Source organism: Sphaeramia orbicularis, chromosome 9 (assembly GCF_902148855.1).
Source record: "Sphaeramia orbicularis chromosome 9, fSphaOr1.1, whole genome shotgun sequence".
Taxonomy (NCBI): Eukaryota; Metazoa; Chordata; class Actinopteri; order Kurtiformes; family Apogonidae; genus Sphaeramia; species Sphaeramia orbicularis.
Window position 1 is genome coordinate 25,708,660 of NC_043965.1, and position 21,539 is coordinate 25,730,198.

Consider the following 21,539-nt stretch of genomic DNA (forward strand, 5'->3'; position numbering starts at 1 on the left):
TGATGTTTTGTAAATATTTTTTGTTAGACATTGTTGAGTAGCATCAGATTTTTTTTTACTGTTTTATTCTTCATCTGGCCATATTTAGGAGAACATTACAAAAACTCTCCATGCAGTTGCTCACAGCATGACTCCGCCTGCAGTTGTACTTGTGGTAGAAAGGTTTTCTTCCTTTAGTGCTTATCAAGTATTTCCTCTGTAAGAGCTTTATAAAGACTTGAAGAAGTCAAGGAAATGCAAATTTTTTAGTTGTATTTTCTAATGCACATCTCCAGAATTACAGCCAGCCAGTAAGTGTTATTGCTTATTTTTGTTTTGAAATAAACTTTACATAATCTGTGGAAACACTCTTCATTGTTTTCACTGGATAACTGTGTCTGAAGTCATTGAACACAGAAGGTTGGTCATATTTGAGTAATTATTGTGCTGTGTTTAAGAGCGCATCTGAGAACTGCTCTATATTGTTGAGTTTCCTGTCATGTAATGTTGGATATTATACAAGGGATTCCCATCTTTATGAGGTCATGACATGCTGTAACTCACATGAATTCCACTGTCAGCTCATCACTTATTCGCACTTCACTGTAAGCTTAAGCCATAAATTTGGCTGCTATCACACAGAGGAATGTGAACGTATTGACGTCATCTTAAGTTTGTCACTGTGACCTTGTTAATTTGCTACCTTAAGCACATGTAACAGTCAATGATTTATTTCTAGATGATCTTCAGACAGATTTCAAGAACATTACATCACTACCATGTGTTCATCCAGAGTAATCTACATATAATATCATATACGACTATCCCGATGAAATGCAGTGAATCCCGGCGCTGTCTGGTGCCTGTAAGGGAAACACTGGTATTAACTGACACAAAGATTACATTTGAAACTAAGCATACATACAATACTTTGACAATATTTTGTGTTCAAACTGCTTGTAGTCTTAGGTTTACTTATTGCTTTGTTGTTTTTGCAGGGTTGTAATGAACATTCATTCATGACATTTATGACTGTTTTCTTCAAGTAAACCATGGGCACAGTATTAAAAACACACAGAATACATGTATTTTTTTTTTATTTAGTGTGACCTCTGTACCTAATAGCAAAAAGTAGTCCAAACAATAAGAAACATCTGACATGTGTTGAATGAAACATGGTGTAAAAACCAGAGGATTAGTGCAGGTGATGTCATATTGTCAGTACAAAAGACTTAAGCCACAGACACGTTAAATATAAAAAAGAGGTCACACTAAACACTTATGGAAGCATTTTTTGCCTGAAGTTTTTGTTTTTTATGTTGTGTGTATTTTCCATCTTTGTTATATCTACAGAAACTGAGAATTGTATGCGTTTGTTTCATAACTTTGCTAAAACATCAAATCTAACCACAACTTCAGACTTTTTCACAGTACTATATAGTTCTTATTCTCTAAGACTAAACAGTGAAACATTGCATTACAGTAGGTGCAGATGTCAATATTGTTTCCTTTATTTCCTACACTCACACTTTAATTTACACTCCAGTTATTAACTCACTCACTGTATTAAGATATGATCCTGATAAATCTGTACTTGAGGGAGTTGGGCTCCAGTGGAAGGTTTGATTTTCTACTCGGAGCTGCTTCACTCTGCTTTGGAGATAACGCAGAAGCTTTAAAGAGGCTGTATCTGATGGGCTGTTGGAGGCAGCAGAGTCCACAGCATGAGGGGATGGAACTCGAACCGAAATCTGAGCTTCCTAATGGGAGGAAGAAACAAGCTTTTGTAAGAATATTCAACAATAAGTGTCAGATGTGTCACAAAACTTTCAGTGTTTGATGATAATGTCACCCAGGTAGGGCAGTAAAACATGTACCTTTGCACTATGTGTCATCCCTTCAGGCCTTTTCAGCTTCTCATCTTGTGTCTTTAACGTCTTTCTGTGAAATAGATTTGATAATTAATACCTCTGGCGCAAGATGCACGTTTAGCTTCATGTCTATAGTTGAAGTCACACCTTTTCATGAGATGCTCTAAACATCTAAAACAGCATATTAGTGAGTGGAGGTGAGATCATGCTCTTTTCAGTACAGACAGCCGGTTAGTACATATGTCGTCTAAGCTGTACAGATAGAAACCAGTTACCTGCCCTTTAACAACTTTGCTTTGCACCTGTGGGATGAATGAAATTAGAGCAAAACTTACAACATGGAAAATGACAACACTTTTTGGTTATTTATTCTGTTGTTATGGATTCTATGAAGTCAGAGTAATTACATTCATTTTGGACCTTCATTATACCGAACAGTACAGTTTATGTTGCACCTTACAGTTATTACCTCCGCCAAGGAGGTTATGTTTTTGCCAGGGTTTGTTTGTTTGTCTGTTTGTCTGTCCGTTAGTGTGCAACATAACTCAAAAAGTTATGGACAGATTTTGATGAAATTTTCAGGGTTTGTTGGAAATGGGATAAGGAAGAAATTATTAAATTTTGGTGGTGATCGGGGGTGGGGGGGCCCATTTCCAACAAACCCTGAAAATTTCATCAAAATCTGTCCATAACTTTTTGAGTTATGTTGCACACTAACGGACAGACAAGCAGACAGACAAACAAACAAACCCTGGCAAAAACATAACCTCCTTGGCGTGGGGGGGCCCACGGGGGGGGGGGGGCACTGATCAGCCTTGGCGGAGGTCTGCGCACTCCGAGTGCTTTTCTAGTTTTGTATTCTTATGTATAATGTAACCTCCTGCGACCCTAGTGAGGATAAAGCAGGTTCAGAAGATGAATGAATGAATGACCGAATGAATGAATGTATAAAGCATTCTATTTTCACTGGGGTCAATAAAGTACATCTATCTATCTATCTATCTATCTATCTATCTATCTATCTATCTATCTATCTATCTATCTATCTATCTATCTATCTATCTATCTATCTATCTATCTATCTATCTATCTATCTATCTATCTATCTATCTATCTATCTATCTATCTATCTATCTATCTATCTATCTATCTATCTATCTATCTATCTATCTATCTACCTGTCCGTCCATCCACCAACGTCACTGCTCCACACTTTGGTTGTGTTTTTCATTGCCTACATTCACTTTATTGTAATATTCTATGTTTATAGTTACATTTTTATATATTTTTTATGTACATATATATGTATATGTATTTTTTTACTATGTTCCTGTTGCACCGTGGGCCTTAGAGTTTTGCAGTTTCAGTCTTCTGTATGTGCTGTACATATGGCAAAACTGACTTTGATTAAATTGATGCAGTTTTCTAGTTGAACCTATTACCTTTCCAACTCAGCCGTCAACTCCTCTTCAAACTTGCATGCCAGACGGGCTGCAGTCTGCTCCTTCCACTCACTCATACTCCTCTGAACCTGCCTGAGCTCCAGGTCTTTGGCCTTCAGCTGCTTGCGGAGAGAAGCCGCCACTTGTTCCGATCCTCCGTCGCATATATGAGCCCACTTCAGACTGCTCAGCTCCTCAATGTGCTCCTGTGGGAATGTGATGGGTCTTAAATGGCCTGTAACTGATGGGTGTATTTGCAAAAAAGCGGACACAGCATCACTCAGTGTCAGTTCATACCTGGATAAGACGCTCCTTGAGTGAATCCAAGGCCTGGTCTCTCTCCATCCTTAGCTGTTGCCTCTGAATGCTCAGTTCTCGTTCCTGTTGGTTTAGTATTTTTTTAATAGATGTGAGATGATCTATTTCCACACACCGTCAGTCTGCTTTACATACTCTGCAGAATACTAAACTATACCTTGTCCTTGCTCAGCTGCTCAGTTGTTTGTTTCTGTGAATTGAGCTCCCGATGCAGACGACAAATGAAGTGCTTCAGTTGTTCTCTTATGGTTCTCAGGGCTGTAAGAGCTTCAGCTACTGTAGAACTGCACCAAAAGGCATCGCATTTAGAAAGTAATAACATGTCTATTACCCAACAGGTGCTCACTTCATTGTAATACCTGGAAAATAGCTGCCCAGTACTTGATTTGTCTCCACCCTGGTCCACTAAGTAATATAGATGTTTGCACTCTGTTTCCAGCTCCTGGATCCAGAGTCTGCGCTGCCGATCCACCTCAGCTGTGGCCTCACTCTGACTTCTCTCCTTTTCTTCCAACGTTGCTCTGAGTCTGTTACATTCTTTCTCTGCAATCTGAACAGCCTTCTCCAGCCTCCTCACTGTCCTCTGACTCTCCTACAACCACAGGCCACATCATATTAGGGGCATATTTATTTATTTCATTCATAAAATAAGAGAAAGACACAGAAAAATGAAATCTGTCCACATTATGAATAAAAAGGAGCAGAAAGAAGAACAGTTTTATATTGTCTGCCCCTCTTTAACCTGTGCATTTACAGTATTAATTTCAAAACAGAATTGTGAAATTAACCACTGAATATAATATTTGTTGCTGCAATTCATCTTTTACCAAAACATGAAAAAAATCCTATTCTTTATTTTTTTATTTTCTATAATCTTCATTGAAGCTGTTAAACACTTCACAAAGAAAAAAACTGAACAAAAAGATAAACATAGAACATGCAAATAATACACAAAAATATAGATCATGTTAAACACGCAAACTTACACATGAAAATACCAAGTTTTCACATAAGTGGATGAAAAAAATAAATGTAAAGATAGACAATAAAAAGAAAATAATATAATGAAAATACTGTAATTGCTGTATTCTGTTATTGTGTGATGTATTTCCATTGGAGATAATTAAATAATTGTATAATAAATGGTTTCATTAAATACTTTGCAGACTCACATGTCTGCCAACAAAACATCCACCTTCTTCCCTACCTCTTCAGAAAAAGTTCATTGTACATTTTTTCAAAGCGATGAATGTTTATTAGTGTTTATTACTTCTATGTGCTGTGTCTGCAGGTAAGTCTGTGGTTTTCTTGTACCTGTGCCATCTGCCTCTGCGTCCTCTGCAGCTCAGCCTGATGCTCCTCTTTCAGTGTTTTGCAGATTACAGCCAGCAGAGACTCCTGCTCTTTCTGCTGTGCACAGCTTTCAGCCTCCAACTCCTGCACTCTCTTATAAATGAAGAAAGTCAATACAAACACAGAAAATTAATGACCTGTTTAAAGCATTAAAAATATGACACACCATGGTTCTGAGTCCTCTTACTGTTTGCAGATCCACCACTTTACACTGAAGTGCCAGTCCTTTACTTTTCTCTTGCTGTATCTTACTCCGCATGTTTTCCAGACTTTTTCTGTTCTGTTCCTCCAGTATCCCGCAGTGCACCTGCACAGCTTCCACTTTTTCTGCCTCCCTCTTCCTCTTCTCCGCCTCTACCGCTTTATGCACCTAAAGAGCAAAATAATTCATCATTCAGTCATGAAGCAGGTGTTCGCTTAGATCTGCCAGAGGATTACCGGGGTACCTTATCTGACACTTCTCTGCACATCTCCTCCTCACGCTTCATCGCTTCCTCTTTCTTCTTCTCCAGACACATCCTCAGATTGCTGGCTTCTTCTTCTTTTAGCTGCCAAATTAGAACAGACAATTCTCGAAAATAAGTTATGTTTCTGAACATCTGTGAGTTGATTATAATGTTACAATACTGGAGTCATCCAATAACATGTAGAAGTTTTGTTGCAAACAGAGAGTTCACATAGAGGTAGAATAACAGTGGATTTAATTTGTTCAGATGGAAACACTGACCTGAATGGAATTTTGTAATGACCCGATGTGTTTTGTGAGAGAAAGAGCCTGTTCTTTCAATGCCTTTGCTTTTTCCTCTTCAGCCTGTTTATTTATCTGAAGACACAATCGTAATCATTATATATAATATCATATTATAATATTTGGATTTATGTTGCAACATTTTCAGAATCAATAATTTAGTGATATCTGTCACCTTTTGGATTTGCATCTCATGGGCCAAAGCCAAATCTTTCTTCTGTTGCTTCAGTGCTGCTTCCTGTAGCACAAAATGAATTCAGATTAAAACAAGTGGTGCCAGGCACACCAAACCCCGCCCCTCACCCGTATTGTAGCTTATTTTGGCATCGATCCAGCTGATGTCATCATGTCTATGTGTGTGCTGATCTCAGCATATCAATTGCCTCTACATATGTGGCAAGTTTGTAGTAAATTGAAACAAAATTGATGTTTTTATAGACATAAAAACTTATAGACATTTCCCCATTACAAGCAAATAGCTGAAGAAAAAAGATTTTAAAAAATCCTACGTAGTTTTAACTTTGACCTACTTTTCCCCAAAATGTAACCACATCTATTCTGGGTCAATGGCAATTCAGAAACCCAATCTGGTATGAATTCAATCAATAGTTTTGCTGCTACAGACATTGGAAATTTTGCCCATTGTAAGTAAATGGGAAAAAAAAGATTTTAAAAATTCATAAAAACAATTTGCACTTTGACTGACTGTTCCCAAAATGTAATCAGATCTATTCTGTGTTACTGGCAAGCTATAAACCCAATCTGGTATGAATTCAATCTATAGTTTTGCTGCTAGAGTGTTTACAAACAAACAAACAAACAAACTAACTAACTAACTAACTAACTAACTAACTAGAAAAGCACTCGGAGAGCACAGACCTCTGCCAAGGCAGATCAGTGGCCCCCGTGCCCCCCCCGATCACCACCAAATTGTCAGCATTTGTTCCTTGTACCAGTATCAACATTTCCTGAAATTTTCATCCAAATCCGTCCATAACTTTTTGAGTTATCTTGCACACAGACAGACAGACGAACCAACGCCAGCAAAAGTGTAACCTAAGGTAACAAACAATCAAACCAAAAACAACACCCCTTGCCTCCCCTTCGGCGAGTGGGGTAAAAAGACATTATCTTTAGAAGGATGATGCTTCAAATTCCTCTCTTACGGTCACTTTGGTGGCCTGCTCCTGGGCTTCTTTCAGTGCATTATAGTGTTGAGCTTTAATGCGCTGGAGCTCCCCCTTCAATTCATCTCTGTTGCCTTGTAAAGAACTATGTTGCTCTTGATTCTCCATCAGTTGGAGCTCCTTTTGGGCTAACATCTTCTCTAGACTTCCCACTCTGGTCTTACTTTCTCGCAGTTCATCCTGCAGCTCAATCACTTGATATTCTAGATCCTAAGAGATGGAGAATTGGTGAATCATTTTGTGGGGATTTTCTTTCTTGGTTGAATCAACAGATTATGAAACATTTATCTGATATTTTTCACCTCAAACTGCTGTTTTGTGTACTTCTGTGCCTCCTCCAAGCAGATACACCTGTTCCTGAGTGAACTCTCTGACTCTTTGGCCCTTTGGAGCTCTTCACAAGACTCCTCCAGCTTCTGTTCATGAACATATTGATTCAGACAAGTTTTGGAACACTGTTGTAAATACAATTTCATTATATAATTCACAGTTAAAAATGAATTCACAAATGAACCCATAAAGAATCAGTGTGACTTTTGTAGCGGTTCCCAAATTAATTTTTCCTGTCTATTCAACCCTTCTTATGTGATTTATCACCATTTATTACAATGTTATCCACTGCATTTAGCATTTTTCAGTATTCATGTATTTTTCTACATTTAATTCAATGATCATGTAGATGTCCATAAAAGCTTTGATTAAAGTTAAAGGTTATTATATCAGAAATCGAGAAAACTGAAGAAAAAGTGACTTTTTCAGCAAAAATATTGATAACTGAACATAAAAACAAGTGTTTCCCTCCACTGTCATGTTTAAAACTGCATGGGTTTTGGTGAATCAATGTTGTAGAAGATGACAGTATTTCCACGTTCACTATGGAGCCTCTGAACGTCCAAATGGGTCATATCTGATGACCATGAAAAGATGACAAACTGCATTTTGCACCAATTATTTAAATATATTGATAAGATTAGTGGTTCAGAAGTTGTTAAACATTTCAGATCAGTAGATAATTTTGGTTGGTTTTGGCTGTTTGGGTCTTTATGGGTTAAAATAAGTAGAGGCCTTAATACTGTACTTCTTGCATAGACTCCATCTTCTCTCTTGCACGTCGCTGTTCTGCAAATAGTTCAGATTTGGCATTATCCAGCTGCCTCTCTATCTCCTCCCTTTCCAGCACAGACATGGCGACATTGGGCTGTGATGCAGTAGAACAAAAAAAGTGAAATATTAAGAAAACACTTCACATATTAAAACATGAGTACAGTCAAAGGGCTACTTGTTCCTACCTGTTGTTGGTTTTTAAGTTCCACGTCTTTGCTTCTGGCCTCATAAAAACCAGGCTCTTTCTGCCTCTGTAGCTTTTGTAGCTCACAACTAAAAGCACATTACTCTTTAAGAAAACTGACATTAATAAAAAAAAATAAGTATTTTATGTGAATGTCCATGGTTTTATTACAATCAAAATGTTTGGTTATCTACCAGATAGAGTCCTTCTCTGCTCTTCTTTCTCTCAGAACAGACTCCAGACTCTTTTTCTCCTTCTCCATCTGTGCTGTCTCTGCAGTCAGCTGCTCAAGCTCCTGTAATGCATGCTGAGATATGAACAATAAACTGTCAGCATTAATTAAGCTTCTGTTGCAGACTGCTTGAATAATTTGTCAACCATACTTCACCTGTTTCTTCTGTTGTAGTTCAGAGAGGGAGAGCTGAACTTCATTTAACTGAGACCTGTGTAAACATAGCGTCTCCTCCTCCTTCTGACATTTCTAGAACAAACACACAGACATGAATGATGCTTACAGCTGTACACAGGATGAATAATAACATGTATATGCATTAATATACTGGATTTTACAAAACTTAGTGTGTGTCAAAGAATGTACCTCTACAATTATATAGCCTATGTCAGGGGTGTCACAGTAATTTTATTTCAGGGGTCACATACAGCTCAATTTGTTCTCAAGCCAGTTGGACCAGTAAAATAACAGTATAATAAACTATAGACAATTTTAAAAATTCTCTTGGTGATTTAGATTACAAAAGTGCAATTTTAACAATATTATGCCTCAACTTCTCATTTACACAACTTACAGACCACAGTTGATCTACAAAGGCACAAAACATTTAGCAACAAGTATAATATTAATAAAACTTCCCTTATTTATTAAGAAATTTCAGGTTGTTCATGGCTGCTTACATTATTTCTATTTTTTGTGAAAGGAATGTTTATAAATGTAATTATTTTCATTATGTAATTACACTTTTTTCACACTAAAAGACAACAATTTGGAGTTGTCCTCATTCATAGCTTATAATGCTATTATTTTATTTATCCGATCCACTTGACATCCAGTTGGGCTGTATTTGACCCCTGAACTAAAATGAGACACTCTTGACTTCATCTCGTGGGCTGAATTAGACCCTTCGTGGGCCAGTTTTGGACCTGCAGGACACATGTTCGACATCCCTGGTCTATAGTAATATACAGTGGATTCTCACTTGTTGGAGGGCAGAGTGTCGTTCTCTCAGTGTTTCCCAATCCGACTGCATCCTTTCTAAAGTTTTCTCAGACCTCAACTTTCTGTTCCAATTAATTTCTTCATCTGTGTCACTCAGATAACAAAGACGCCTGGAACACATGAACATACACACAATAATGTAGTGCATACTTAACAGCGTACTTAAGAAAAACAGCTTTAACATCATTCATGTCCATTGAGTTACCTGTGGGACTCTCTTCGTTTATGTTGTGCTTTTTGCAGGGGGACACTTCTCTTTTGCACAGGTTGAAGACAAGATCTTTGAACTTTGCACACAAAGACAGGGTGCATTTACGCCAATGATGACATAGTGCAGTACTACTGTAAAGCTTGCGGGTTTTTTGAAGGTTTGAATAAACTCTCACACATATACAGTATAGACAGTAAATGCCATGTGGTTGGATACTGTCTGACCTTGTTTTACCTGATGTAGATTGAGGTTCACTTTCTTCCTGTGTGGTTGTTTCATCATCAGTTTGGTTGTTACAAAGTTCATCCACATTTCTGACAGAATGAAAAATATTGCTCCATCCTGGGGAATCACAATAATATGAGTTAGAGTTTCTTCCATATCATTTATTTAGAGTTTCATTCATTTAACTATGTTCCTTTCATCTGGCCAGTCTCTGTAGGTCTCACCTGGTTGTCTGTGGATGTGTTGTCTGACTTGCTCTGTAGAAATCGAGTCAAGGTCACTGTCTATGGATACTGTGTCAAAACTCAACATGGGTACTCCTATAAAAGAAACAACCAGCTTATGACCATAATTTTTTACAAGCATTAGACCGATAGTGCAGATGCAGTGAAATCTGTGTGTATTACCTGCCAAACATCTGGCCTTAGGAGAGGAGGTGTAGATCTGCAGCTTCTCTGTAACGCCCTCTGAACTATGAAGAACTGAACAAGGAATCACAAAGAACAGTACACTGTACACTGAATAAAAAGAGTAAAAGTCAGAGGGAGACAAGTTGGTCAATTCCGTAAAAGATGCTAAACCAATAGTTAACTTCACCCAGCACAAACCTGTCAGATAGGACAGAGATGTTGGTTTACTACTATAGGAGATGTTTTAAAGGAGTGGTATATTGCTTTTTTTTTTTTAAATGGAATTATGAATTTTAAAACATTTCCCTGTGGTCTACCTAAACTGTAAATGCTATGCTCGGATCTGAATTCTTCATTAATTCAACTCCACAGGTCCATCTTCAACCCTATTTCTGAGTAATGACACCAGAAAGGTCGTTTTGAGCGCTGTCCCTTTAAATGCACATGAGCCACTTCAGGCCCCGCCCCCTCCAGGTTGTTGTCTGTGCTGCTCTGTCCCGTTCAACCAACAACTGAACATTTTAGGTAATCAACTCAAAGTCTGGACATATTTTCAGTATGGACTACAACCGCTGCTGCTGACAAACAATTATGGCGTACTCGGAGAAATGTTTGTTGGAAGTCTTGACCTTATATGTGCACTTGTCGTGATATAAGTAGTTACATGACAAATTAAGAAGAAATAAAAACAGGTTGTAGAAATCCACTTGATTTTTGCCAAAATGAATATAAAGATAGCTTTACAGCACCTGGAGGGTTTAAATTCAAACTTTTGGAACTATTAGGGTCCAAATACACAAATAAATGTGCCGAAGACTAATAAACGTGGGTTTAGCAAAATATGACCCCTTTAATCTTAGGGTAGCACTTCAGAAAAAATCATTAAATTAGGCAAGAAAATTAACCACAAATTCCACTGCAATTTACATATATCATTATTTTAATATTAAGTTGCTATTTTAGAAGAAAAACTGAAATGTTTCATCCTCTGGTAGTACTGCTCTGTGTAAACTTCAAGTTATTATCCTCATTTGAAGACAAAAGGTTAGGTTTGCAGTAACTTTAGTCTTCATACTCAGGGGACTGTACATTGTACTTTAAGTGTTGGTCAAAAGCAAACGTCACCATAATGCCATGGTGATATCTTAATCTGGAGAAGTGTGAGATACAGATGGGAAGACAGATTGACTTTTTTTTCCCATAATCCTCATGTGTGCTCAAACGAACAGCCCTAATTAAAGATAATCATGTTGATATTATCATCTCTGTGTTTTCTCCCAGAGGTTTGTCAAGATAATGAAGGTGGGACTCACTGTTGTCGTTATCGCTGTGCTTCTGTGGAGGAGTGTATCTCTCTCCAGCTCCAGCTTTCTCTCTAAAATGCGACATCTCGGCTTCTGAGCTGTCACAGAGTCCTTTCTCTGTCCCAGTGGTTGCTGTTCCTCTCCTTCCCACATAAGGAAGCCTTTGTCCCTTTTGTTCACCCTGGAAAGTGTCACTGTCTGAAATCTCTGTCCTCTCAGCTCCTTTCACTCTGTCTGGTTGTTCACTTCCTTCTACCAACGGCAGTTCTACCATCTCTTCTCTGAAGCGTTTCACAAAGTCCTCAGTGCAGATACTGTCTGAGAGGCGGTGAGTTCCTCCTGCTGCCGTTCCGTCCTTACAGGCATCTCCAAGCAGCCTCTCTAACCTCCACATCACCTGCTCCCTGTGAGACTCCATTTCCTCTTTGTTTCCTGTTCCTCTGGCTGAAAGTTTCTGTTTAAGGTCCTCACGTATAGCAGGTGTTTCTTGGTGGCTGGTGCTGCTCTCTGTGGGTACAGCAGACAAAAAACCACTCCGAGTTAGAACCAGCCACAGGGTCACAGAGGGTTAAAAGAAATGGTTTTGGCCAACATTAAATCCACATGTGTAGTTTTTTTGCATCTGATCAAGTTCAGCAGTTTAACTATGTTCAGCCCTACTAACTAAGTTCATGACAATGGATTTCAGTTTAAGTAATGTGCTGTTTTTTTTAGGTGGACCTGAAAATCATATATTTGTTTCTGTATTCTAGATGCATTTATGCTGAAACAGTACATTTAATAATGATTCTGACACTTATACATCGATCTCACAGGTGTTACCTTTCTTTTGAACCCAAATTTATTGAGAAAAACCATTGTTGTTTAAATATACAATTAAATATACACTGTTTATTCATAGGTATGGGCTTAACAGGTCAATAAGAGGAATTACAACACAAAATTGCCGAACTTGAATGAATATTTATTTAAAACAAAACAGGTCCTAAAAACTATTAATTCATTAGATATCAAAATGCAATCAAAATGTTTTCCATGAAAATGTGTCTAAGCTCTACATAACAGCACCTCCTTTTTTCTGAGAGAAAAAAATACGAAAATATTTTAAACTTATATAAACAAATAAAAATAAGATAAGATAAACAACCTCCAACATTTAAATCTTGGTTTCTAGATCTTTTACATCATTTAACATTGTAAAAAATCAGATACTCTGTAAGAGGATGTGCCAATAAGTTTTTCAGTACCTGGCAACCTGTTCTAAATCACATAAAAAAGGTAGATCCTTCAATTATTCCACAATAGTCCTATTAATACAAGTCTGTGACTATCTGTTTTCCTTATTTATTTATTTATTTATTCTTATTGTCAATTTTTTATTTTTTGTATTTTTTTATTATTATTATTATTTTTTTGGTGCAACAGGGTGGGAATGTTCATGGGTTTGGGTTCAAAAACAAACAAACAAACAAACAAACAAAAACAATGTATTATATTTTTCTGTGACTCAATATGTAATAAAAAACACTTTGAACAAGAAAAAAAAAGTAAAAATAAACACTGAGCATGGCTGCATGCTACAGTTGCAATTGTACATCTCTGCATTTTTTGTTCATCCTTCATCCTTGTGAAATAATCATCTATATGTGATGTCAAAATGACATTTCATCAGTGGTTACCTACAGGAAGGGACTGTGCAAGACATACAAAGATGGATATTGAAAGACTGTTTATGTAGAGGCAAAAAACTTTGTTAAACGACATTAAGAGACAGCGTGATCTGAAAACTTTAGCTCTAACAGCTGACCAAAAAGCATACTGACTTCTTACCTGATGTTTGTTCCACTGCAGTGTGCATCAAGTCAAGACAAGACATGGGCGTGTCATTTGTTTGAGTTGTACTTCCAAGGCCGGTGTCTTTACTCACAGACTGGCTCCATCTAAGAGGTGCTAAAAGGATTTTTAAAAATGCTGGATTTACCAGAAAATAAACCCGTATGTTTGGTAAAAGATGTGTAGTATGACATGAAGTACCTGTGCTGGTGCAGTCATGATCTATGACGCCTTCCTGACTTTTCTGGGAATGAACCTGCACACATAAGATAAGATAAGATTTATATTTAGTACATTGGAATTAAAGAATGGGAACTCACAGACCTGCAGCTCAACAAGCTGTGCATCGATTGCATCCAGAAGGAGGTCACAGTGGTCTGGTTTTAATGGTGGAGAATCCAGTCTGAAGTTGGCGCTGTTGTCATTGATGTCTGTCAGGACAAAGACAGGAGGTCAAGGGGATGCAAACTACTAAGATAATAACACAGACAAGAAAGATGTCCAACTTCAGACCGGTGTAAAGACGTTCATCCGCATGTTCTCTGTCCCTCTCTGCTCCAATATGGCTTCTGTCATCCATGTCCTTCTGAAGAGGCAGATTCTAGGACCACAGAGACACAACACACCAGGGGTTAAGGCTGGCTGAGCAGGCATTAGGGGTGGGGGGGTTTATGTTGCTCAGTTGTCCTGGAAACCAAGACAATTTAGCCTCTTAGCAGACCAAACTAACTCCTTTTCACCAGAGAAACCATAAATTCTTGTGTCTGCCTTCCCTCTATTCACGATGATCGTCAAATGTCCGGGTTGTAAAACATGGCCTGTAACTCTGATTAGGATTTTCCTCCTCAAATGTTTGGACAGACAGGACTGAAGGAACTTAAAATGAATGAGGGAGGAGAAGAATATAACCACCCAGAAGCACTAGACATTACCAGTGGATATGGAGAAGACTTTAACAATATAGACAGAACAACACAAATACACTGACTCATAAACGACTGTTCCAATTGGGCCGTCATTTAGTGTGTCATTTAATGTGTAATAAAAAAAAATCAATACCACATTTGGAGGTTGGTGATCCATAACCCACTTACTTTGAGGTGAGGCGTTCCTTCAATGCAGAGCTTGGTTCTGGTGTTGTGGTGGTGCACACCTACTAATACTGCTGCTGCTGCTGCTGCAAGGAGCTATGATTGACAGAGGCGTCAGTGCATTGCCTAGGAAACGGTCAAACAGGTTTATGGAGACCAGTGGGAGGTGCAGTGCAGCGCGAATGGGGACAGGGTTAGCGCCAGATCAGTGGAAACAAACATTCTAACCAATGCAGCTTTAGTGAGTTTGTTGAAATAGTCCAGATTCAGTGAAGACCGGCAACAACACAACAAGGGGACGACCACAACTGACCCCATGTCAACTTTATTTATTTATCCATTTATTTATTTGGTGTAGCAAATTTCTTTAAGTCTGTGGTTTTTGCAGATGACACAAATTTAATTTGCTCAGGCAAAATATTGGATGAACTTTTGAACAGAGTTGAAAGGGAAACGCTCAAATGTTGGTTTGATGTCAATACATTGTCTCTGACTGTCAAGAAAACAAAATGTATGGTTTTTGGAAGTCATCAAAAAATGATCATTGATGTTAAACTAAAAATGTGTAATAGTGAGATCGAAAGAGTATTCATGACAAAATTCCTTAGGGTTGTTATTGACCATAAACTAACATGGAGACAACATATTAATGACATCAAAGGTAAACTTTCAATATCCTTCTATGTAAGGCTTATCCCTCCGCCCAGAGAACAAGTATTAGGCTACTAATGCACTTTTGCAATTCATTCCTTTTTACCAAACTTTTGCAAAAAAAATAAAAATAATAATAATAATAATAATATAATAAATCATCTCGCATTGTGTTAACTGCATTATTGCTGGACCTTCAAATTCTGCGCCATAAAGCAAATAAATAATTTTCATTTATATTGTGTGATGTTGTAGTTTACCATAACCACTCACCATCAGTCATCCATTACTTTGACCTGCCTAAAAAGTCCAAGTTGAAGACTGACTAGGAGGCACAGCAACTTATATATGTTCTCACAGCACAAAATCCGACGTGGGGAAATTTTAATGGCAGATTTGGAAATTTGGAATGAATATACCTGCTTTAGTCAAGATTAAGTGTTTTTCCAACAGTAGGAGAAAAAAAAGTTTTTTGTTATCCAATGACATAAAAAAAACTAAAACAAATACATTCATATTCTGTTGTGTTTTCACTTCGATGATTTACAAAGCAGATTTTCAATGTAGTGTCAGTTAATCATTCTATTTCTTTTGGATAGTCTTGGTAAAGTTATTCTAACATGTTCCCCAGTGAAGTAGTTTCTCCAACATTATTAAGAGGAGAAGAGAAACATCAGCAGTGGGAGAGGAAAATGAGATGCAACAAATATCTGGAACAGAAATCAAAGAGAGGTGTTTCATCTTCAGTGTCTTCAATCATTTGACTATGGTCCATCCTAAAATATTTAAGCTTCATTCATTTTCAGTGGTGTTTCATAAAAACTGATGGGGAAATAATACGAACACTAAACAGTAACATGTAAAACTGTACTTGGATAAAACTACAAAATAGTCATGTATGCATTTCTTTCCTCTCTACTAAAACCCTGTATTCTTGATAAAATGCAGCAGACACAACCTCAGTACAGAACTGCATCATCAGTCTGTGAATAAATGTTTAGTTGAGTTTAACCCCTACATTTGTCCAACTACACTTAGGCCTTTGCCCTGGAGAAATTACAGGAGACAGACATCCAGCGTCAACAACAACTTTATTATCTTCTTTATTATCTTCTTTTTTTCATTATTGTGTCTTTGTGTTTAAAGACAATGTTATACAAGTATAAATTAAAGGAGAAAATACACAATTAAAAAAAAAGAAGCAAAACCTCAGTTGAATCCACACCTGAATACACCTGTGTGTATTTGGGGAGTAAAAGTAGTCAAGGCATGTCAGTGACCTTTGACGCCCTGCACTAGGCCGCTGTTGTGATGTGTCTCATGATTTTTGTGACTGTTAAGATTATTAACATCACCCTTATCTCGCAGTCCGAGGAGAAGCAGGGTTCAGTTTAGACAAGGCAAGAAACGACTCCCCATCTTTATTAGTTTACTCCTGTTTTAGAACTGAGCAGCATCAAATGAGAAGACAGCGTGTGTCACACATGCACGCTAATCTGACTCATTATGCATACATGTTGAATGAAAACACCAACATAAGAGTAATGGCACCCATGAGAAGGTAGAAATCAGAACAGAAAATAAAAGCATTAAAAATTAAAGCTAAATCACACCGTAGTGAATTAAGAGAAGGGTGAGATGATATGAACAAAACAAGGGGAGGGGGTTTTACATTGAATCCCTCTGAGAAGGGAAGGCAGATGAAGAGGTTTTTTTAATCTACAGTACACTCTCCACATACACTTTGGTTGTTTTTTTTTCCCTTTCTGCATGAGGCAGACAACTGCTCTGGATGAAGCAACAACAGCCAGGAACCATTACATCTACACCGTACTGCATTATTGCTACAGCTGTCCGATACTGTACAGGCCCTCACAGGGGCAACTTCAGTAGGCAAGTCAACATCAAGTACTGAGGTCACATTATTTGGAAAGATATCGATTAAACATATGATGAGCTCTCCATTATCATTCAAAATATAACATGTATTTTCAAATATAAAATCATCTCAAACACAATATATTAAAGTAAATCTTTAGTGAACCTCAAGTTGATCGCTGAGAAAAGAAATCACATACCAACGCTCCATTAGCACAGTTTCATCATCATTCATTTCAGCATTTACAGCTGTGATCTGCGTTCAACTTCACAATGACAGGCTTTCAAAATAGCAAAATGAGACATCTCGCTGCAAAAATGTGCATCCTCACTGTTTATGTTACACCCTTGATATGATTTAAAGTGTACACAACCTCTGTCAGTAGCTTGTACTTGTATGTACATGCTCATGGAAGTGAGTCTGTGTGAGGTGGAAAGACGAGCAGAAAACAGAAGCCGTGCAGCAAAAAGCTTTACAAAGAGATTAAGTAATTGAATTAAATGTGCTTAGGATAAACTGCAAATCAAAAACTTAAAATGTAAATGTTTAGAGGCATCGTTTTGTGCAAAAATAACATTTAATTCATATCTTATCTCAGAAAATAAACACCTCGCACTATCATCCTTAAAAGTGTCTTCATTCTAAACTGTGGAGAGGTTGTCTACGTGAATACATGTATTTCCCAGTGTATTTTTCACATCCTATGATCTGCACATTGAAGGATTCGCCAGATGTGTGGACTGATTAAACTGTAGGTCAGCTATGGTTACTGATGTGCTAGTATCAAGGACGCTATAAAAAAAATATTTTCCATGTGTTAAGACATTTCTTAAAATATAAAACATGAAATCTGCAGCCACTTTAAGGGTGTCTCAGAGTTAGCTTCCATCCTTCCAGAAAATATCTAAATTAAAACTGAAAATAACAGCAAATCATTGGGGCTCATTCAGTCAATTTGAACTAAGCTGTACAGATAAATTAATACTCAGATTAGTATAATTATTCTTCATTTTACAATATCATTCTCTTATCACAAAATATTCACACAAATGACTAGACGGTAAATACAATACCTCCAGCCTTGAATTCTACATTCCTAACAATAATTACAAAAAAATACTAACTGGTTTTCAAAACTCTTGTCACCTTAGACGTGTAGTGCACAGGTCAGGGGACTCTTTCCCTTGTTCAGTCAAATAAAGGCAAACGACTGAGGGGACATTTGTGAGCTGATTCCAGATCAGCATATCCACAGACACTAGATGGGAGGTCTTTACATGAGAGCTGTGGTGAGTCCGGAGCGGCGGCGAGGGTAGTCTGTTGTGAGCTGCAGCTGACTGCACAGTGGGGCGCTACAGGAACCAGCCCTGTCTGCTTCTGTAACCTTTGACCTCCTGTCAGCTGAAGACACTCGGGAGTCCTCGGAGAAACCGCTTCGGTCTCACGTAGTCCTACTGGAAACATCTGAACTACGAACTAGTGACTGACTGTGGAACTAGTGCAATACACACTATAGAAACGGACATTTTCCTGGATATATTGAATGATAATGACTGAATATCTTTGTGATCTGACTTCATACTTTGCATGATTGTTGAGATTGATGTCACTAAAAATGGTCACCAAGGATACTTTACGTTTTGCTATGGGAGAGCACCAGAAGACAAGGTAAAGTACATGTACAGAGTGAAAATTTTCTCAACATCAACACAGAGATATGTACTAACCTATCGTCAACCACAGTGAAAAGTGCTAATTCAGTTGCTTGATGAAGGTTCCTATTAGAGCGATATGGATGTTTTTAAGTTTCATGTACTGTAGCAACTGTACTAATGTGTTACAACAGAAGGACTGTCTATTCTAGAAACTTTCTAATCAAAACCACAAATGGTGGATGTCTAAACCATGTTCAGATGAGTGCAATGCATTGAAGCACAGAGGCAATTCATATCCAAAATATGAACTAAATAAGCAGCTGTATTATCTCTACTTGGACGATAGTCTAGTTGACTACGGGGCAGACTCAGAATCCAGACATTCATACCAAATAAAAAAAGATTTCCACACTGCTGCATATTTCATCTGTTCATAAAATCAGTTGTTGTGTAGGAGACAGATGATTTGCCTCATCAAACTGTCGAAATCTAAAAGACACTGTGTTCAGTTCTAAGTCTCTTTCTTAAGCAAAAAGGAAAAGGACAAATAAATGTGCACTTTAAACAATTCTCATAGAAAAAGAAAACTAATACAAGCTTCATAAAGAGGGCCTCGCATACTTTTAATTGTGCTGAATTAAACAGAGGTCATTTTCTTTTCACCGCTGAAATACTGATGTCTGATATTTTGACCTCTTTCGAAAATTGTTAGTCTTTATCAATGAACTGTGTTGATATGAGTTTGCATCCAATTTGTAAAACTCTTAATGGGGTGAACAAAGAAAAGTGCATTGTGGGTAGCATTAAGAAGCACCTGATTTTCGGAGTGAGCAGGTGCCTTTATAGTGTGGCGTTTCAACTCCAGCATCGGCTCTCATCCACACAGTATCGCACTGCTGTTTCTGTTAGTGTCAGAGGGGTTTCGCTCAAAGGAAGGACCCTTATTATTCCCCAGTGTAAAAAAAAAACAGAGTGAGTGTGTACATTTTGGAGGTACAGTGTATCTCGAGAGTGTGTGAAACATACACATTCCCATGCTCACAAAAGGTCCATATAGTGCTCGTGAGCCAACTACGCCCCGTTTCTTAAGGCGCAGAAGTCGAGCAGTTCCCTGTCCGATGAGGTTTGGTGTGATCCAAGGTCAGTTCCTGGGTTAGAAGATGTCAGGACACATGCTCCAGTCCTGTTTCTCCTTTGTCTCCCAGTAACCTCCTTTGTACACAAAGTTTGTCTCTCCAGTGATCGAGTTCCGTCTCTGGTGAAACCATAGCGGCTGGTATCCTTCATATTCTTTACCTGCAGGAGAAGGCGCAGATGTTACTCGACCGTTGCTATTTAATTGCACTCTTGATGGAAAAGCCACACTTGCAGGCAATTCACAGAGCGATCAATTCTCCTCAATACATATGCTATGAGAAGCAATCAATCGCTGCACACTGCATTTGGGAAAGCTTGCATCAATAAAATACAAATGAACACGGTATGCAATGTAAGAACCTTGATCGATCACAGTGGAGGAGAAAACTATAATCACAGTTTTGGGACTCCCAGAACTGAATGATCCATCTGTTTCTCAATATGGAAACCTAGCTTAAAAAGGGAAAAATTGGAGGTATTTGTAGTGAACAATCGTAGAAACATAATGGTTGAAAAATGGCTCTAATTTGCACTGAATAAAACTTGAAGCAACGTGTTGGCTGCTGGTCAGTGTGCCACTGAAGTGACCACGAGCATTCATATAGATAAGATAATAAATAACGCAGTGTAAATTAACTTCTTGCTAATGTGGCCTCACCACAACACACTGAAAATACTTGATTGCAGCGCTGTTATCTGTTACTACATGTAACATATTACTGAAGCAGTTTCTAAATGAAAATGTCACGTGTGCAGGAAAAAGGCATTTTTTTTCCTGAGTCATATCTGAAAAAACTGACATGAAAAAGGGGTATCATGCAGTTCCCACACAGGGGCAGACCACACAGAGGACACACAGAGGATGACGAGTGAGTGAGTGAGTGTGTGTGAGTGAGTGTGTGTGTGTGTGTGTGGGAGTGATGCACAACAGAGGGGCAAAGGCAACCCCCACTCACCAGAGTCATAATCACACTCTGACCACCAATAGAGGGAGGAAAAGAAAGACAAGTCATGGGTACATCGAATACAACGTAACCTACACACAACACACACAGGAATACCACCAGGATGAAACATTCCTGCCGAGTTCACTGTAAAGTTCACTTTTGCTTCCATTAAGTTTTTGCTGTATATTACATGTCAAACAAATACTTCTTACCTTCAATACCTTGTACTTAATCAGAAAGTTCATAGTAATTAACTCAGAGACTATACTTCTATTAATAGTGAGGATAGAGCATAGATAGTTGCAAAGTGGGAGGACTAATGCAAACAAAATGTTCATTGTTATATTTTTCCCCAATGCACAAACAATGCAACCGTGAGTTTATTCCTGAAGAAGAAAAAGTGATCTAAATCTGTATCTACATCTGTATCTTTATGCATTTTAAGTATGTACATCTGAGAAATCATGCTCTGTCACTGTGGTATGATATTAGTCTGAGGAACAAGATCTAAGATGCAAATGAACTGTTCTGGCAGATCAGTGGTTTCAATAAAAGGGATTTTCAGTTGTGCCAATCACAACCATTTATCTGATGTGGGGTGGGTTTTGATGTTTTAGACGATGACAGACTACCCCATGCCATTACTCAAGTTGGACACTGTTTTTTTTCCACATATCATAACCTGCCATTCCAACCATATGGTATATTATCATTGACCACATAAAATGCAACAACATTGCTTATTTACTGATTGTCAGACAAGAAACAATAAATCA

The 21,539-nt window shown here is 37.9% G+C and overlaps 2 protein-coding genes across 8 annotated transcripts in view; both read right to left on the reverse strand.

Moving 5' to 3' along the window:
• Positions 1-48: 48 nt before the first annotated feature.
• On the reverse strand, positions 49-14,812 carry LOC115426199 (plectin). Its single transcript, XM_030144205.1, has 27 exons — positions 14,723-14,812; positions 14,498-14,590; positions 13,917-14,004; positions 13,728-13,834; positions 13,605-13,659; positions 11,580-12,077; positions 10,264-10,338; positions 10,081-10,176; positions 9,866-9,945; positions 8,575-8,667; positions 8,381-8,493; positions 8,188-8,275; positions 7,977-8,096; positions 7,201-7,314; positions 6,878-7,108; positions 5,887-5,949; positions 5,691-5,786; positions 5,410-5,511; positions 5,151-5,333; positions 4,925-5,056; positions 3,970-4,202; positions 3,768-3,894; positions 3,590-3,673; positions 3,293-3,498; positions 1,857-1,920; positions 1,542-1,739; positions 49-842 (listed from the first exon to the last, which is right to left on the reverse strand). Exons 1-27 carry the CDS (start codon positions 14,810-14,812, stop codon positions 801-803), a joined length of 3,471 nt encoding a protein of 1,156 aa, XP_030000065.1. The 3' UTR covers positions 49-800.
• Positions 14,813-16,217: 1,405 nt separating this feature from the next.
• osbp2b (oxysterol binding protein 2b) overlaps positions 16,218-21,539 on the reverse strand; it is a 46,768-nt gene continuing 41,446 nt past the window's right edge. For 4 of the 7 annotated variants that reach the window (XM_030142851.1, XM_030142849.1, XM_030142855.1 and 1 more), the window contains 2 exons: positions 20,773-20,790; positions 16,218-19,975 (listed from right to left, as the gene is read on the reverse strand). In XM_030142851.1, the coding sequence (XP_029998711.1) occupies positions 19,833-19,975; positions 20,773-20,790 (161 nt within the window). In that variant the 3' untranslated portion in view covers positions 16,218-19,832. The remainder of the gene's footprint in view (positions 19,976-20,772; positions 20,791-21,539) is intronic. The other 3 variants (XM_030142850.1, XM_030142854.1, XM_030142856.1) reach the window with 1 other exon arrangement.